Source organism: Aspergillus piperis (assembly GCF_003184755.1).
Source record: "Aspergillus piperis CBS 112811 unplaced genomic scaffold BO85scaffold_26, whole genome shotgun sequence".
In the NCBI taxonomy this organism is placed as follows: Eukaryota; Fungi; Ascomycota; class Eurotiomycetes; order Eurotiales; family Aspergillaceae; genus Aspergillus; species Aspergillus piperis.
In genome coordinates this window covers 189,456-201,515 of record NW_020291616.1, presented here as the reverse complement: position 1 = coordinate 201,515, position 12,060 = coordinate 189,456, and the positions used below count along the sequence as shown (strand labels likewise).

The following is a 12,060-nucleotide window of genomic DNA, read 5'->3' as shown; positions in this document are numbered from 1 at the left end:
ATTATTCGATTGCGTAGCTTCTATTTCAGAGTGCCGTGGCTTGCAGAGGTAAGGGGGTAAGATACCCTGTTACGCAACGGATAGAACAGAACACAGACACACACAACGATGACTGGAAGTTGTGAATTTCATAACCCCGACCGAGAATTGAGGCCAGAACGGGCGGGCTTGGAAGTGATTTGCCAAGTCCACCTGTCTTTCTCAACAGATAAAACTCTTCCCCCAAATCTTCTCCCCGAGAAACCCTCCAATCAGACCCGCTGGTTTCCTGCGCCTGCCCCGAGGTCCACTAGTGGCTCGTTCTTGATTGGTCAGCACTACGTCAGGAGTCAGCCTCGTTTCCGTAGCATTTCTCCGGATTCCGGTATCCCATACCCGTACTTTACAGGGGAGCCAACAGCTTTGGGTAACGCGTCACATGAGCTTGTCCCTGCAAAGGCTCAATGAGCTTTCGTCAGCGTCAGAATCCCCCCGGAATGTTGACAGGTCTTCTCGTCGCTCAATACGTGTTCACGGTACAACGTACTTTCAGCATCTCTCTCATACGTCTATCTTGGCCATTCAGCGCTGTTCCTTAAGATCAGCTGACTCACGATCTAGACCATGGACTCGTCATCCCCAACCGTCTCCGCAGCAGTGTGGCTGAGCGAGAAGCTATGGCTGTGCCGTGGACCGTTGTGATAGAACTGCCATCGACGCATTGAGTTCATATTGACGGTGCCTTCGGACAGATTCCATCCTATCATTATAGTTTCACATCATTGTCGCTTATTGCGTTTCCGGCTTGGCATCTGTAAATGGAATGAGAACCAGACAACTCTGGTCTTCTTCATTGTTTCTCAACAAAGTATATCTGGATATTCTGGATACGATGAGATCATGACGGCCCAGCGCGCCTCGTAACCCCGCAACAGCGTCCAATTTGGAAGATGCATGTCCGGATGTCAGTGCATCTGACCGTCTTGGCCAGTGGGTAGAAGCACAAAGAATAGTAACCACGACCAGAGCACATATGCGGGGTGATGTCCTAGCGTACGCTGGTACCTTTACAGGCATGATGTGTCCGTCCACTCGTCATCATGTCGCGCTGGAGTAATGTCATCCAACCATTCCAGCACCTGTTCCATTCATTGCAAATTGGCTCTATCGTAGAACACGAGTCATCCTATGGCCAAAGCATCATTAGTCCTCCCCGAAAGCATGCAGCGACAGCCAGTGTATAGGTCACGTGACTGTATGCGGAGGGCTGCGACGGCAAAGGTTTCATCCGCTCACATTATCGTCCGCTTCATATTCTCTCCTCTACTTTATACTGGCTCGTCGGGGAGTTACTATCAAGACGAATAAAATATGCTAGTGACCCTATCTCACTGCTCGAATTGAGATGACGATAAGTTTTGGAAATGATATTGTCCACTCGCAAGGTTACTGCTCGCCCAAAAGACTAGATTCTCAACAGTTAACTCTTGCGTATACTATGTATTTTGGCATCACCTGATACTGCCAATCAGCCAATCTGACCAGCTACGGAAGTCCATAAAGAAATCGCGCCTACTATTCCTCCAACCATGTCAGCCTCAAATCTCAGTCAAGAGCTATCTGATGGCCGAAATCCCCAGCCGATAATGATGCGGACGCCCCGTGAAGAAGAAACCTTCTTCTATCGGCATTTGGCTCGGCACGCGTCACGAGATCCAGGCACGGCAACCCGACCCGGATGCGGCCGTCACTCAGCCCGGCTCGATCGATGATCTTTCGGCGAGCTTAGAGAATCAGAAGAGAGAATTTTCTTCATCTAAATCTACAGTCCTTATTTAATCAGCCCATATGCGGACATACGCAGTATCCTGCTTCCTGTAACCTTAGCTGTCCGAATACAGCTGTCAATGCGCAATGGCTCCCTCAAGGAGCGCTGGCGGGGCTAGAATGGCCAGGTTCCTAAGGTAGGCAACTGTCGCAGTATCTGTGTAGTTGGGATGAACTAAAACTTTTCAACAGTATTCTAAATCCCTTGACATGGAGACAGCGGCTCGACTTGGACACTCGGTCCTTCCTTATCATGCTGAAGGGCGCTTTGCCACCGACAATTGTGATAGCGATGTAGGCCATCTTGCGTATCAATCTCTCGAATAAGTGTAGCTGATATCTAGCAGTTATCAGAGTAGTGCTATATCCGACATCACCCTCACGATCGGTTATCTATCAGCTCTCATTTCGGTCCTGTCTCAAGCACTGACACCGCGGGCCAAGTTCATGCGGATTATGTTTTATGATCTCTTGTCAACATGTGTATCAGCTTCTCTCTGCTGCTTAGCGATATTCTGCGCCGTACGAGCGAGACAACATAACACGCCTCCAGATGCTAGCGAGGCCGTCCGCAATGGCTTCAGTAGCGATGCCTGTGCCGTGTCCGCTATATGGCTGATATTCATGATTTGGTATGTCCAATTTCTACTTTGATAGCATTTTCAGTTTCACTGAACCTATGCAGGGCCGCAAATACTATCCGTGCTTGGCGCCCGCAGGAGCTGCAGGATCCTATGGTAGCTTTCTCCATCTTTTCTTCTGTTACTATCACTCGCGGTGGCATGTTTACCACACTATCCGATGGTCTTTCATTCGTTTCCAGACTGTTGAAGGGGTTTATGCTGGGGTTTGCCATTGCCACCGGAGTCTCTCTCCTTATACTACCAATCACTAGTCGCGGACATGTCTTCGATGATATCAGGGGTTACGTCGCGCAGATCGATAACGTACTCCAGGCCCAAATCGACTTTGTTAAGGGGACGTCAGAGATATGGACCGGAAGTCAAGGCCTTCTGAAGAGGACACGCACAGCACGAAGTATGCGAGACATGCAAAACAGTCCCAGTTCGGATCTGGAAGCGAAGCAGAAGCGCTTGACAGCATCAATAACTAAATTGAACGGGTTACACGGGAAGCTACAGTCAGACCTGCTCTATTCGAAAGACGAAATTGCATGGGGAAAACTATCAGCAGGCGACCTGAGCAGTATTGGAGGGCTGCTACGGGGTATTCTGCTGCCCCTTTCAGGAATGGCTATGCTACCTGAGGTTCTGGACATGATTGTCAGAAACGAAGGAACGCGCAACAGCAGTTTGGGATCGCTCGACGCCGAGGAGGATTCTGTGAAACAATCCGAGATGCAAAAGGTAGCCCAAACACTTCAAGACCGCCTCGTGGACTCTTCCAGGTTGGCGACAGTTGGATTACAATATGTCTTGCTGGCACTTGGGCTATCTAAGCGCAAGAAAATCGAGAAACAATACTCAGGAAAAGCAGATGAGGAAGGGACCGGAGAACTACTCACACCACTGGAGCCACAATTTGCACAGCGTTTCGAACAAGAAATGCGAAACTACTTCTCACGCCGCAAGGACCTCACAAGAAACCTTGCCTCCCTTGAGGCGTTTACCGTCTCAGAGAAGCCGGATGATGCCACCTCCCAAGAGGACCTGACAGCCATTGCGACAGACCCTGACGTCAAGCAGGAGTTCTTTCTCATCCTGTTCATGGGGCATCTGCAGGACAGCCTACTGACCGCGACCCTTGACTTGATCCGTTTCGCTGATGACCGAATCCAGGATGGCACTATGAAGCGCAGCAGACTGATTCTCCCCAGACTCAACACCATCCGTAAATGGCTTTCCCTTCATACCAACCACGACAACAAGTCTGCTCCGGATCGGAGACAATCATCTCATGTCGATCCAGCTGCCCTTGGCCAGACCGAAGCGAACAACTTCCCAGATCCTGAGCACCTGCCCCCTGCCAACTGGTTTGAGAAAGGCAGCCTGGCGCTCCGCTACTTATCGCACATTATCAGTTCCGAGCAAAGTATTTTCGGCTTCCGCGTTGCCGCAGCTGCATTTTCAGTTGGTATTCTGGCATACCTACGCAAAACGCAGGACTTCTTCGTCCACCAAAGATGCATCTGGGCCATGATTGTTATCGTGATTGGGATGAACCCGACCAGCGGACAGACAATGTTCGGCTTCGTTGCGCGCATCGTAGCCACAGCCGTCTCGTTAGTTCTGAGTTTGATCGTCTGGTATATTGTGGATGAGAAGACTCCAGGTGTCATAGTGTTTCTCTACCTCGCCAACGTCTTCGAGGTAAGCCAGCATCCTCTACATACCAGCTACCTACTAACTCAACCAACAGTACTACTTTTACGTCAAAGTCCCGCAATACTTCGGAGCCTCCGTGATCGCCATCGTCACTCTAAACGTCATCGTAGGCTACGAGCTACAAGTAATCCCTCCCAAATCCTCTTCAAAACAACCCACTCTAACCCAACCAGGTCCGCAAACTCGGCATCGAAGTCGCCACCTCCAACGGCCAACCCTACTATCCCATCTACCTCTTCGGCCCATACAAACTCGCCGCCGTCGCCGCCGGCTGCGCCATCTCCTTCTTCTGGGTCATCTTCCCCTACCCCATAACGGCCAAAACCACACTCCGCAAGACCCTTGGACGCGGACTCTTCGTCCTCGCCAAATTCTACAGCTGCATGCACACGACCATCGAGCTCTGGCTCACCGGCGAACTCGACACCAACACCACCACCACCGAAGACGGCGACATCCGCTCCGCATCCTCCACCCTCCAACGCACCCGCCACAAAGTCTTTAAAGAAGAAATGCTCCTCCTAAACAGCCTCCGCATGCACAGCCACTTCAGTTCCTTCGAGCCGCCTATCGGTGGGAAATTCCCCCGTGCAACTTACGATGAAATCATCTCGCAGATCCAGCGCATGCTCACTAGCATGGCGTTGATGGCGCATACCACTCAGAACATGGATGCTTTGTCCACTACCACAACCAACCCCACTGACAACAACAATAATAATAATAATAAATGGATCTCCCGCCTGGCATCAATAGCCCTCCAATCCAGCGGCTTCAAATCCCACAAAATCACCTCCCTACTCTGCCACTTGTCCGCTTCGGTGCTGAATTCTCAGCCGTTACCGCCGTATCTTGAAACAGGGGATACATTCCCGCTTGCGAGGGAGCTGCAGCGCATTGATGAGGAGTTGTTGAGTATTCGACACGTGGAGGATCCGGCGTTCTCGGCGTTTGTTTGTCTGGAGGTTTTGAGGTCCGTGGTTAGTTGCTCGTTGGATGATTTGTTGAGGTATGCGGTTGATTCCCCCTGTTTCTTTATAATATTTGATATGATGTGGATATGTTTTACTGATGATGTTTCTTGTTATAGGAATGTCAAAAGCTTGGTTGGTGAGTTGAGCTTTGATTTGCATGTTCGGGATGGGGGTGAGATGCAGCGGTTGATGCAGGAGGATTAGGTGGTTGGGTTGGGGGAGTACATATATTGTTGTATATCATCGTGATATGTATATATAATTGTTCAATTGTCTACATTTATAATAGCATCGTATACTCGTTTACCTAGGTTACGTCTTCAGCTAAGCAGACAGTAACAGATACTAAAGCTCAAATATCTATATCATAGCATACTGCTAAAAGAACTATATACACACACATACTACTAACACAAAGAAGAGAAAATAACTACCCATCACAACCTAGACAAATGGTTCCCCATTTACACCCTACAAAGCAACCCACTTCTCAAATCAAACTCCCACTCATCACTTCCCACCCCCGAATACACCCAAAGACTTCCCCTCGGATCATACCTCCTCTTGACCTCCGCCAACCTCTCATACCCATCTCCATAGAAGTCCCTCTTCCAGGTACTACTAAACGGATTGCCCTCATTCATATAAGCGCCCATATTCGGCGCCCAATTCCTCCACACCGGCTCCAGCACACTCTCATACCATTCCGCTGCCTCAGCCAGCGACGCCGCAGGATCACCTGTTTCGTTCACGGAGCCGCCATACGCCATGACGTGTGCGTATGCGCTGCGCCATGATGGAAGGACGCTCCCGCGGCGTTGTTCGGGCACGTTAGCGGTGCCGCGGCCGCCCTGGAGGCCGAAGATGAGGAGGGTGCCGGAGCCGGATTGGGAGGTAGAGATTTGTTGCAAGTAGTAGATGAGATCCGCTTGTGGGAGGGATGAGAGCTCGGATTTGCCGAGAAGGCGGCTTGTGAAGAGGCTGGATGCGCCGGCGGATTGGCTGGCGAGGAAGTTGGGTTTGATGTAGGACCAGTAGGGTTGGGTGGTTGGGGGTGTGAGTTTGGTGGTTATTTGGGTTGTGTTGTCGGTGAGTTGGGTGGAGAGGTTGTGGAGAGTGGTGTTCATGGCTTGGACGGTCGAGTTATAGGCGATTAAGCTGATGATTACAGCTGGACCGGCCAGGACTTCGTCGACGCCAGCGTAGGTGCTTGCCGATTTGCCGGTCGCGGCCATGATGGTGCCTGTGATGCCGGAGTCCATGAGGTATGGGATCTGGGATGCTGTTTCGGCGAAGGCGGTCCAGGAAGCTAGTTCTGAGGCGTTGGAGTGGTTGGATGCGTAGAAGGTCAAACCGCCGGTTACGACGTTCTCTGGGAGTGGATGCGTTTGGAGGATGAACTCGGTCACTACGCCGAATTGGCCACCACCGGCGCCGCGGATGGCCCAGAAGATGTCTTGGTTTTGGGCGTCGTTTGCGGTGAGGATGTGGCCCTCCGGGGTGATGACTGTGACTTGGTAGACGTTGTCGGAGGCGAGGCCGTAGTGGCTGGATAGGAGCCCGTGGCCTCCGTTTTGGATCAGGCCGCCTAGGCCTACTGTGGCGTCTTCGCCGCCTACGACTGTTCGGTTGTGTTGGGTTACGGCTGTGGTATAGACAGTGCCCCAGTTGTTGCCGCCGCCGCAGATTAGCACGTCTGCGGTTTTGTTGGTGCCAGGCACATGCCAGGTTGGGTTGTGGTGGATGTGGTTGAAGTTGTGAGTCCAGATTGAGAGGGAGTAGGCTCCGGTTGACCTTGAGGGGGATAGGTAAGCTAAGTTGATTTCCTTGAGGGGATGAAGTGATGAGGGTATACGTACCGGCCGTTAAGATCATGGCCTGTTGATTTCACGATGATGCGAATGTCCCTCTGCGATGCCCATGACATGGCCGTTGCGACCTGCTCTTCGGTAGTGGCATTGACGATGTATTGGGGCATGCCGCCGATACTGCATCCCTTGTCTTTGGTGTATCCAGCAACACCTGGGGGTACGCAGGAATTGTTGTTGTAGATGGAGTAGTCATTGCTTTCAGGCCATGCGGCATGGTAGGCTGCGTAGGACCAGTGGTCTTTCACCGAGGAGCAGTTGTACGACGAGCCCAACGGGTTTCCTGCATAGCAGGAAGAGGCAGCGGGGGCAGTTCGAATAAGTGACCCGCCAATAGATTGGTTCAAAGCCGACCACTCCTCAGTTGAAGGCCAAGCTGCATCACCGGGGGTGGTTTTGCAGTTGGCCGCAGCCAATGCTGGAAGGGCGATGAGTGACAGGAGCTTTGGAAGCATCGTTGTCACGTTGGGTGGGAGGCTGTTGATTCATTCTGGAATATTTGAAAAATGCCGGGTCTTATATATTCTATGATAGAACGCGAATACGACTGAATTTCCATGCTGTTGTGATGCTCGGGGATGGTACCTTGGGCCATGGATATCCTGAATAGGAAATTGAAAACGAATACGCCGCGATCTGCTGTTGGTGGAGACAATTCCTGCGACATCCAGGGACACTCCATTGAACCCCACAAATATTCTATTTTAAACGGTTCCTAGCCCACCACTGTACCAGGTTGATGTAAATCTGGGAGGCAATGTCCTCATGGTCTGCTGTGTGCTTGGGTCTCCCATTTCGCATCCACGGCCTCCTTTGGCCGGTTGGGTGAACGATGAGAAAACTTTGATAACTGGAGAAATCATAACGGGCGCACATCAATTCTAACATTGGGACGACCCTTTCCACGGACAGAATTCTAGAATGAGTGGGAGCAGTCTACTTCAAGGATACGGAGACATGCCGTTGACTGCGGGTTGTGAGGAATAATAGCAAGCAAGTGCCTCGCGGTTTCACGCGTGCCGCCCGCCGATCCCCCTGCAACATCCCTAAACACCAACAGGCATCAACCATGTCTATGGTCTGCATGAGTCGGACATTCCTCCGGCATTCCCGGGTACAGAGATTAGGCTTCCTACCACAGATACTCTCACTCAACACGCCACAATGTCGCAAACTCACCCAAACACCTCGAGCGTGCAACTCCACCCCAATCTATTATCCGCGTCCCATCTCTTACGCATTTGATCCAGCCACTCCAGCAACCCAATCTAGTCCAACATCACCAGCATTCTCATTTCTACACCCATCAAACCTCACCCAGGATGCAGAATACCAACATGCTATCCCCCTCAACCCACAAAAATCAAAAGTCCCCTGGCCCACCTCACTCCCCTGCGCTCTGCAATCCAAATACTGGCGCGAAGCAGAAGCCGCAACAAAAGACTTATTACAGACCCTTTTCCCACCAAACAACAACCCCAAGGGAAAGAAATACCTCACTGCAGTGACAGAAGCAGTGGTATCCTACACAATCCACCTCTTCTCACTATGCGATCTAGCTAGAATCAAACTCTTCTCCAGGACGTTGGTTCTAGTCTTTTTGCACGACGATGCCGTCGATGCGGGTAATCTCAACGATGATGTGGTCTTGATCCCTGCAGAAAAGAACAGCAACCCTTCCCACAAAGCATTCAACATCATCTCGGAGGAAATCCTCACTGCAGATCCCGGTTATGGGGCTATTCTCATCGAAGATATCCTATCATGGGGCTCTACGTCTCGGAACCACCAGCAAGGACCAACACGTTTCAGTTCTCTGGATGAGTATATCGCCCATGGGTTAGAAGATTTCGGAGCCACGCTTACTCTCCGCTGCGTGGAGTTGTCCATCACTGCTCCGCATGCTTCGTCCTCGCCGACGGATCTTCGAAGCGTCAGTTATTTAAAGTCCCTCTGTGCGAAACATCTGCTCCTTACGAACGACTTGTACTCGTATGCCAAGGAAGTAGCCAGCGGAGATACGGGTCTCAATGCAGTTCGAGTCGTGCAGGATCTCATTGGGGGTTCTGCCTCCTCTGCCAAGATGATGGTTCGACTTATGCTACGTGATGTGGAGAGACAGATGAATGAAGAGTATACTCGACTCATCACAACTAGCAGTACGAATATTGACGAGACGCAATTAAAATACGCGCGAGCGATGATTATCGCTGTGGCAGGGAATATGTTCTTCTCGGCGACATGCGATCGGTATGCCAGGGCTGTGGAGGGGTCGAGATTGGTATAACTTTGTATATATCTACAATTTTCATGGACTGTATATAAACACTATACATACATTGGGTAAATTTCAAAGACAACTTGATATTATATTCCCTCGCGAGCGTGCAAGGAATTAACACTCATCATAACCTACTACTAACTACCTCCTCCGTACTCTCACTACCCTGCGTTGCATCTCTCCCACCACCAACCCCAACCAACCAACCAACCAACCACACCTCCTCCTCCCGCCAAGCCTATTCCTCGGTTACAACCGACACCAACCAAAAGCAGTTTAGCGCTTCCACAACCGGTTAGATATAAATCCTCCCGCTGTCTCCCCCCCTCCCATCATCCTCCCTTCCCTTCCCTTTTACCTCATCATCATCGTCGCTTCTCTACGTGTTGCGTCTGCTATAATGTTATGCGGACGTCAACCTCGAAATTTCAATATCGACGACAACCAATAAGAAACTATCTCTATAGCTATCTGGGTTATCATCTTCCTGCCTAATGTGTCGCACGAAGCGTGTTATCACCATGAAAGCAAACAAGCCAAAAGAAGTGGTATTAAACCCCAGCCACGACAAGTCTCCTCTGAGGCCCTAATCATCCTTGAGCGAGTGTCGTCTGCTGTATGCCTCTTAATACCGATAACAAGTGGATATGCGGTTCAAACTTCATGTTGTTGCAAACCTAGAGCGAGGGGTTCTCTCCCTTTGCTGTGTCTCAGCATGTAGTCGCTGTCCTACATTTCTTGTAATATCTATCTATTTATCTATCTATCCGTGTATTATTAGGTATATGATGGATGATATAGATCAGTAACTGCCATCGAACGATCGCCGATAACTATCCTCGTTGTTCCAGTACAGCGTGTCATGCTGGACTTCCGGTCCTGTGGCTCCAAACTCCCATCCCAATTTCAGCTTCGTCCATTGCATCAGGTGGCTGGCCACTTTGATGTGGCCGACGTCGGTCGGGTGCTCTTGCGGGTCGATGTCGTTGTGCTGTAGCACGCCCTTGGTGTCGAAGTAATAGACGAATCCGTCGTCTTGGAAATGCTCGGCCACGCGCTGGATCTCGGAGACGTAGAAGGGGGATTGTACGTAGGTGTCCCCTGAGCGGGTGAAATTGCCCCAGAGGGACTGGAGAGATTGTCAGCGGTTGGTTTCTCGGCTTGGGGTAGGGGAAGAGGTTGCCATACCATGATAACGATCTGTGCGTTTGGCCATGTTTCGTGTACGCTGGTCACGAGCTCGACGTAGCTGTCGTAGAAGGTCGAACCGGGGATGTCGTTTACGGCTCGGTGGTCGTTTGTACCCAGGTCAATGATGACTAGGTCTGCTGCGCGATGGGCACTGAAATCCCACTTCTCGGGCTGGTTTCCGTAAGTGGCGCTCGCACGCACACCTGCATCGGAGGCGTAGAACCATTGGTGTGTCTGATCGAGTTAGAGGCTTGTGTCTGTGGGATATAGGGAAACTAACCATCCCGCGCGCCTTGTCCGCGTAGCATTGTTCGTCCGTCAAGCAGATACCGGGATATGCCTGTTATGGTTAGATGGCGCATGCAAAGTGCAACGGGAACATACGGTGATCGAGTATTCGACGTCGCCTAACCCAGCGGCGTAGTTGTATGCCCATGAGGAAAGTCCTTCGTAAGTGCCATATTGTCCCGATGCGAAGCTAAGGCTGTTAGCTGTGGCGTGATGATGGGAGAAAGGAACGTACGAATCACCGATGATCTCCACAGTCTTGCTGTATTGAGGAACTGTAACAAGCTGTGAATCCGAAGCGACCGAGACACCAGCCAATTGAACTGTGAGAAAGGTCAGTAAGGCGTCTACATGGCGGATCGATACACTTATCCATAACCCCAGTTCGTGACTAGATAACCGTCAGCATGCGGTTCAATCGATGAAGAATTGCACTCACCTCTCATCTCAAATGTGTTGTTCTTGGCTAAATCCAACCCAGGGGTCCACGACCCGGCAAATTGATATGTTGAGTTCGCAGTCACATTGGAGAATTGCCAGTCCAAACCGTCAATCCTATAGAGTCAGCAGGAGAAACCAATTCCCTTGCTCAGATCCCTACCGATAAGCCAAAAGGACGCCTTCACTCGTCTGCGGACCGAAGCTTACAGCAAGCTATGCCATGTCAGTTGAAAGCGTCCCAGTATCTCATGACCGACGCTACCATACCTGCTCGCCCGTAAACCCAAGCTTGATACCCGGAAGTCTGTACCTGTTAGTCCGACGTCATCACCCAGGGAAACCGATTGAGACATACGACCACCCTGAAGAACCAGTCAGTTAGCAACATACACCACCAAAATGATGTAATCAGCACGGAAGGCTCACAAGAGACATATTTACTATCCCACCTCCCCTTATATGCGATTTCCGACGCGTCCGGTTGATAAGTTCGCCAAGAGCCATCATCCAACGAGATAGCCTTAGCCTGGCCAGGGTAGGGGTCTTCTCGGACCTGGCCATTCTGCAGAATGGTAGCTGAGGCCTGGAGAGCCCATGCCAGCACGTAGATTGGAGAGAGCCGCATCTTTCGATTGGACCGTTCAGGTTGTGTGACACGCGAGTGTGCCGGGAAGAGGGGCTGCTCCGTTCTTAAGTACGCGGTGGGAAATGACAATTTCCCTGCGTAGGTTTTGCTTTTGCTATTTAGCATAGTGTGCTACTACAGGACAATAAAACTTACGAGGAGAGTAATGATCGACTTCGGATCCACCGTTCCTCGTCGATCAGGAGAGTGAGATCGATCGATCCGTTCGTGGCGCCAAAAC

The 12,060-nt window shown here is 50.9% G+C and overlaps 5 protein-coding genes across 5 annotated transcripts; 3 read left to right on the top strand and 2 right to left on the bottom strand.

Annotated features, from left to right (window-relative positions):
- Positions 1–14: 14 nt before the first annotated feature.
- BO85DRAFT_164906 (uncharacterized protein) lies at positions 15–662 on the top strand. Its single transcript, XM_025654255.1, has one exon. It carries the CDS (start codon positions 109–111, stop codon positions 445–447), a length of 339 nt encoding a protein of 112 aa, XP_025510995.1. The 5' UTR covers positions 15–108; the 3' UTR covers positions 448–662.
- Positions 663–1,587: 925 nt separating this feature from the next.
- BO85DRAFT_406626 (MFS transporter) lies at positions 1,588–5,430 on the top strand. The gene is made up of 7 exons (XM_025657340.1): positions 1,588–1,943; positions 1,999–2,100; positions 2,154–2,438; positions 2,492–4,136; positions 4,186–4,275; positions 4,325–5,160; positions 5,242–5,430. The coding sequence occupies exons 1-7, from the start codon at positions 1,894–1,896 to the stop codon at positions 5,327–5,329; spliced, it is 3,096 nt and encodes a 1,031-aa protein (XP_025510994.1). The 5' UTR covers positions 1,588–1,893; the 3' UTR covers positions 5,330–5,430.
- A 46-nt stretch (positions 5,431–5,476) lies between these two features.
- BO85DRAFT_406623 (putative isoamyl alcohol oxidase) lies at positions 5,477–7,448 on the bottom strand (the record flags this gene model as incomplete). Its single annotated transcript, XM_025657339.1, has 2 exons — positions 5,477–6,919; positions 6,985–7,448. The coding sequence occupies 2 exons, from the start codon at positions 7,446–7,448 to the stop codon at positions 5,590–5,592; spliced, it is 1,794 nt and encodes a 597-aa protein (XP_025510993.1). The 3' UTR covers positions 5,477–5,589.
- Positions 7,449–8,054: 606 nt separating this feature from the next.
- On the top strand, positions 8,055–9,354 carry BO85DRAFT_453468 (uncharacterized protein). Its single transcript, XM_025661060.1, has one exon. It carries the CDS (start codon positions 8,063–8,065, stop codon positions 9,278–9,280), a length of 1,218 nt encoding a protein of 405 aa, XP_025510992.1. The 5' UTR covers positions 8,055–8,062; the 3' UTR covers positions 9,281–9,354.
- A 722-nt stretch (positions 9,355–10,076) lies between these two features.
- Positions 10,077–11,819, bottom strand: BO85DRAFT_492466 (SGNH/GDSL hydrolase family protein; the record flags this gene model as incomplete). Its single annotated transcript, XM_025663778.1, has 11 exons — positions 10,077–10,403; positions 10,463–10,699; positions 10,746–10,805; positions 10,850–10,943; positions 10,989–11,076; positions 11,133–11,144; positions 11,193–11,308; positions 11,355–11,407; positions 11,462–11,498; positions 11,550–11,556; positions 11,621–11,819. The coding sequence occupies 11 exons, from the start codon at positions 11,817–11,819 to the stop codon at positions 10,077–10,079; spliced, it is 1,230 nt and encodes a 409-aa protein (XP_025510991.1).
- Between the last annotated feature and the right edge of the window lie 241 nt (positions 11,820–12,060).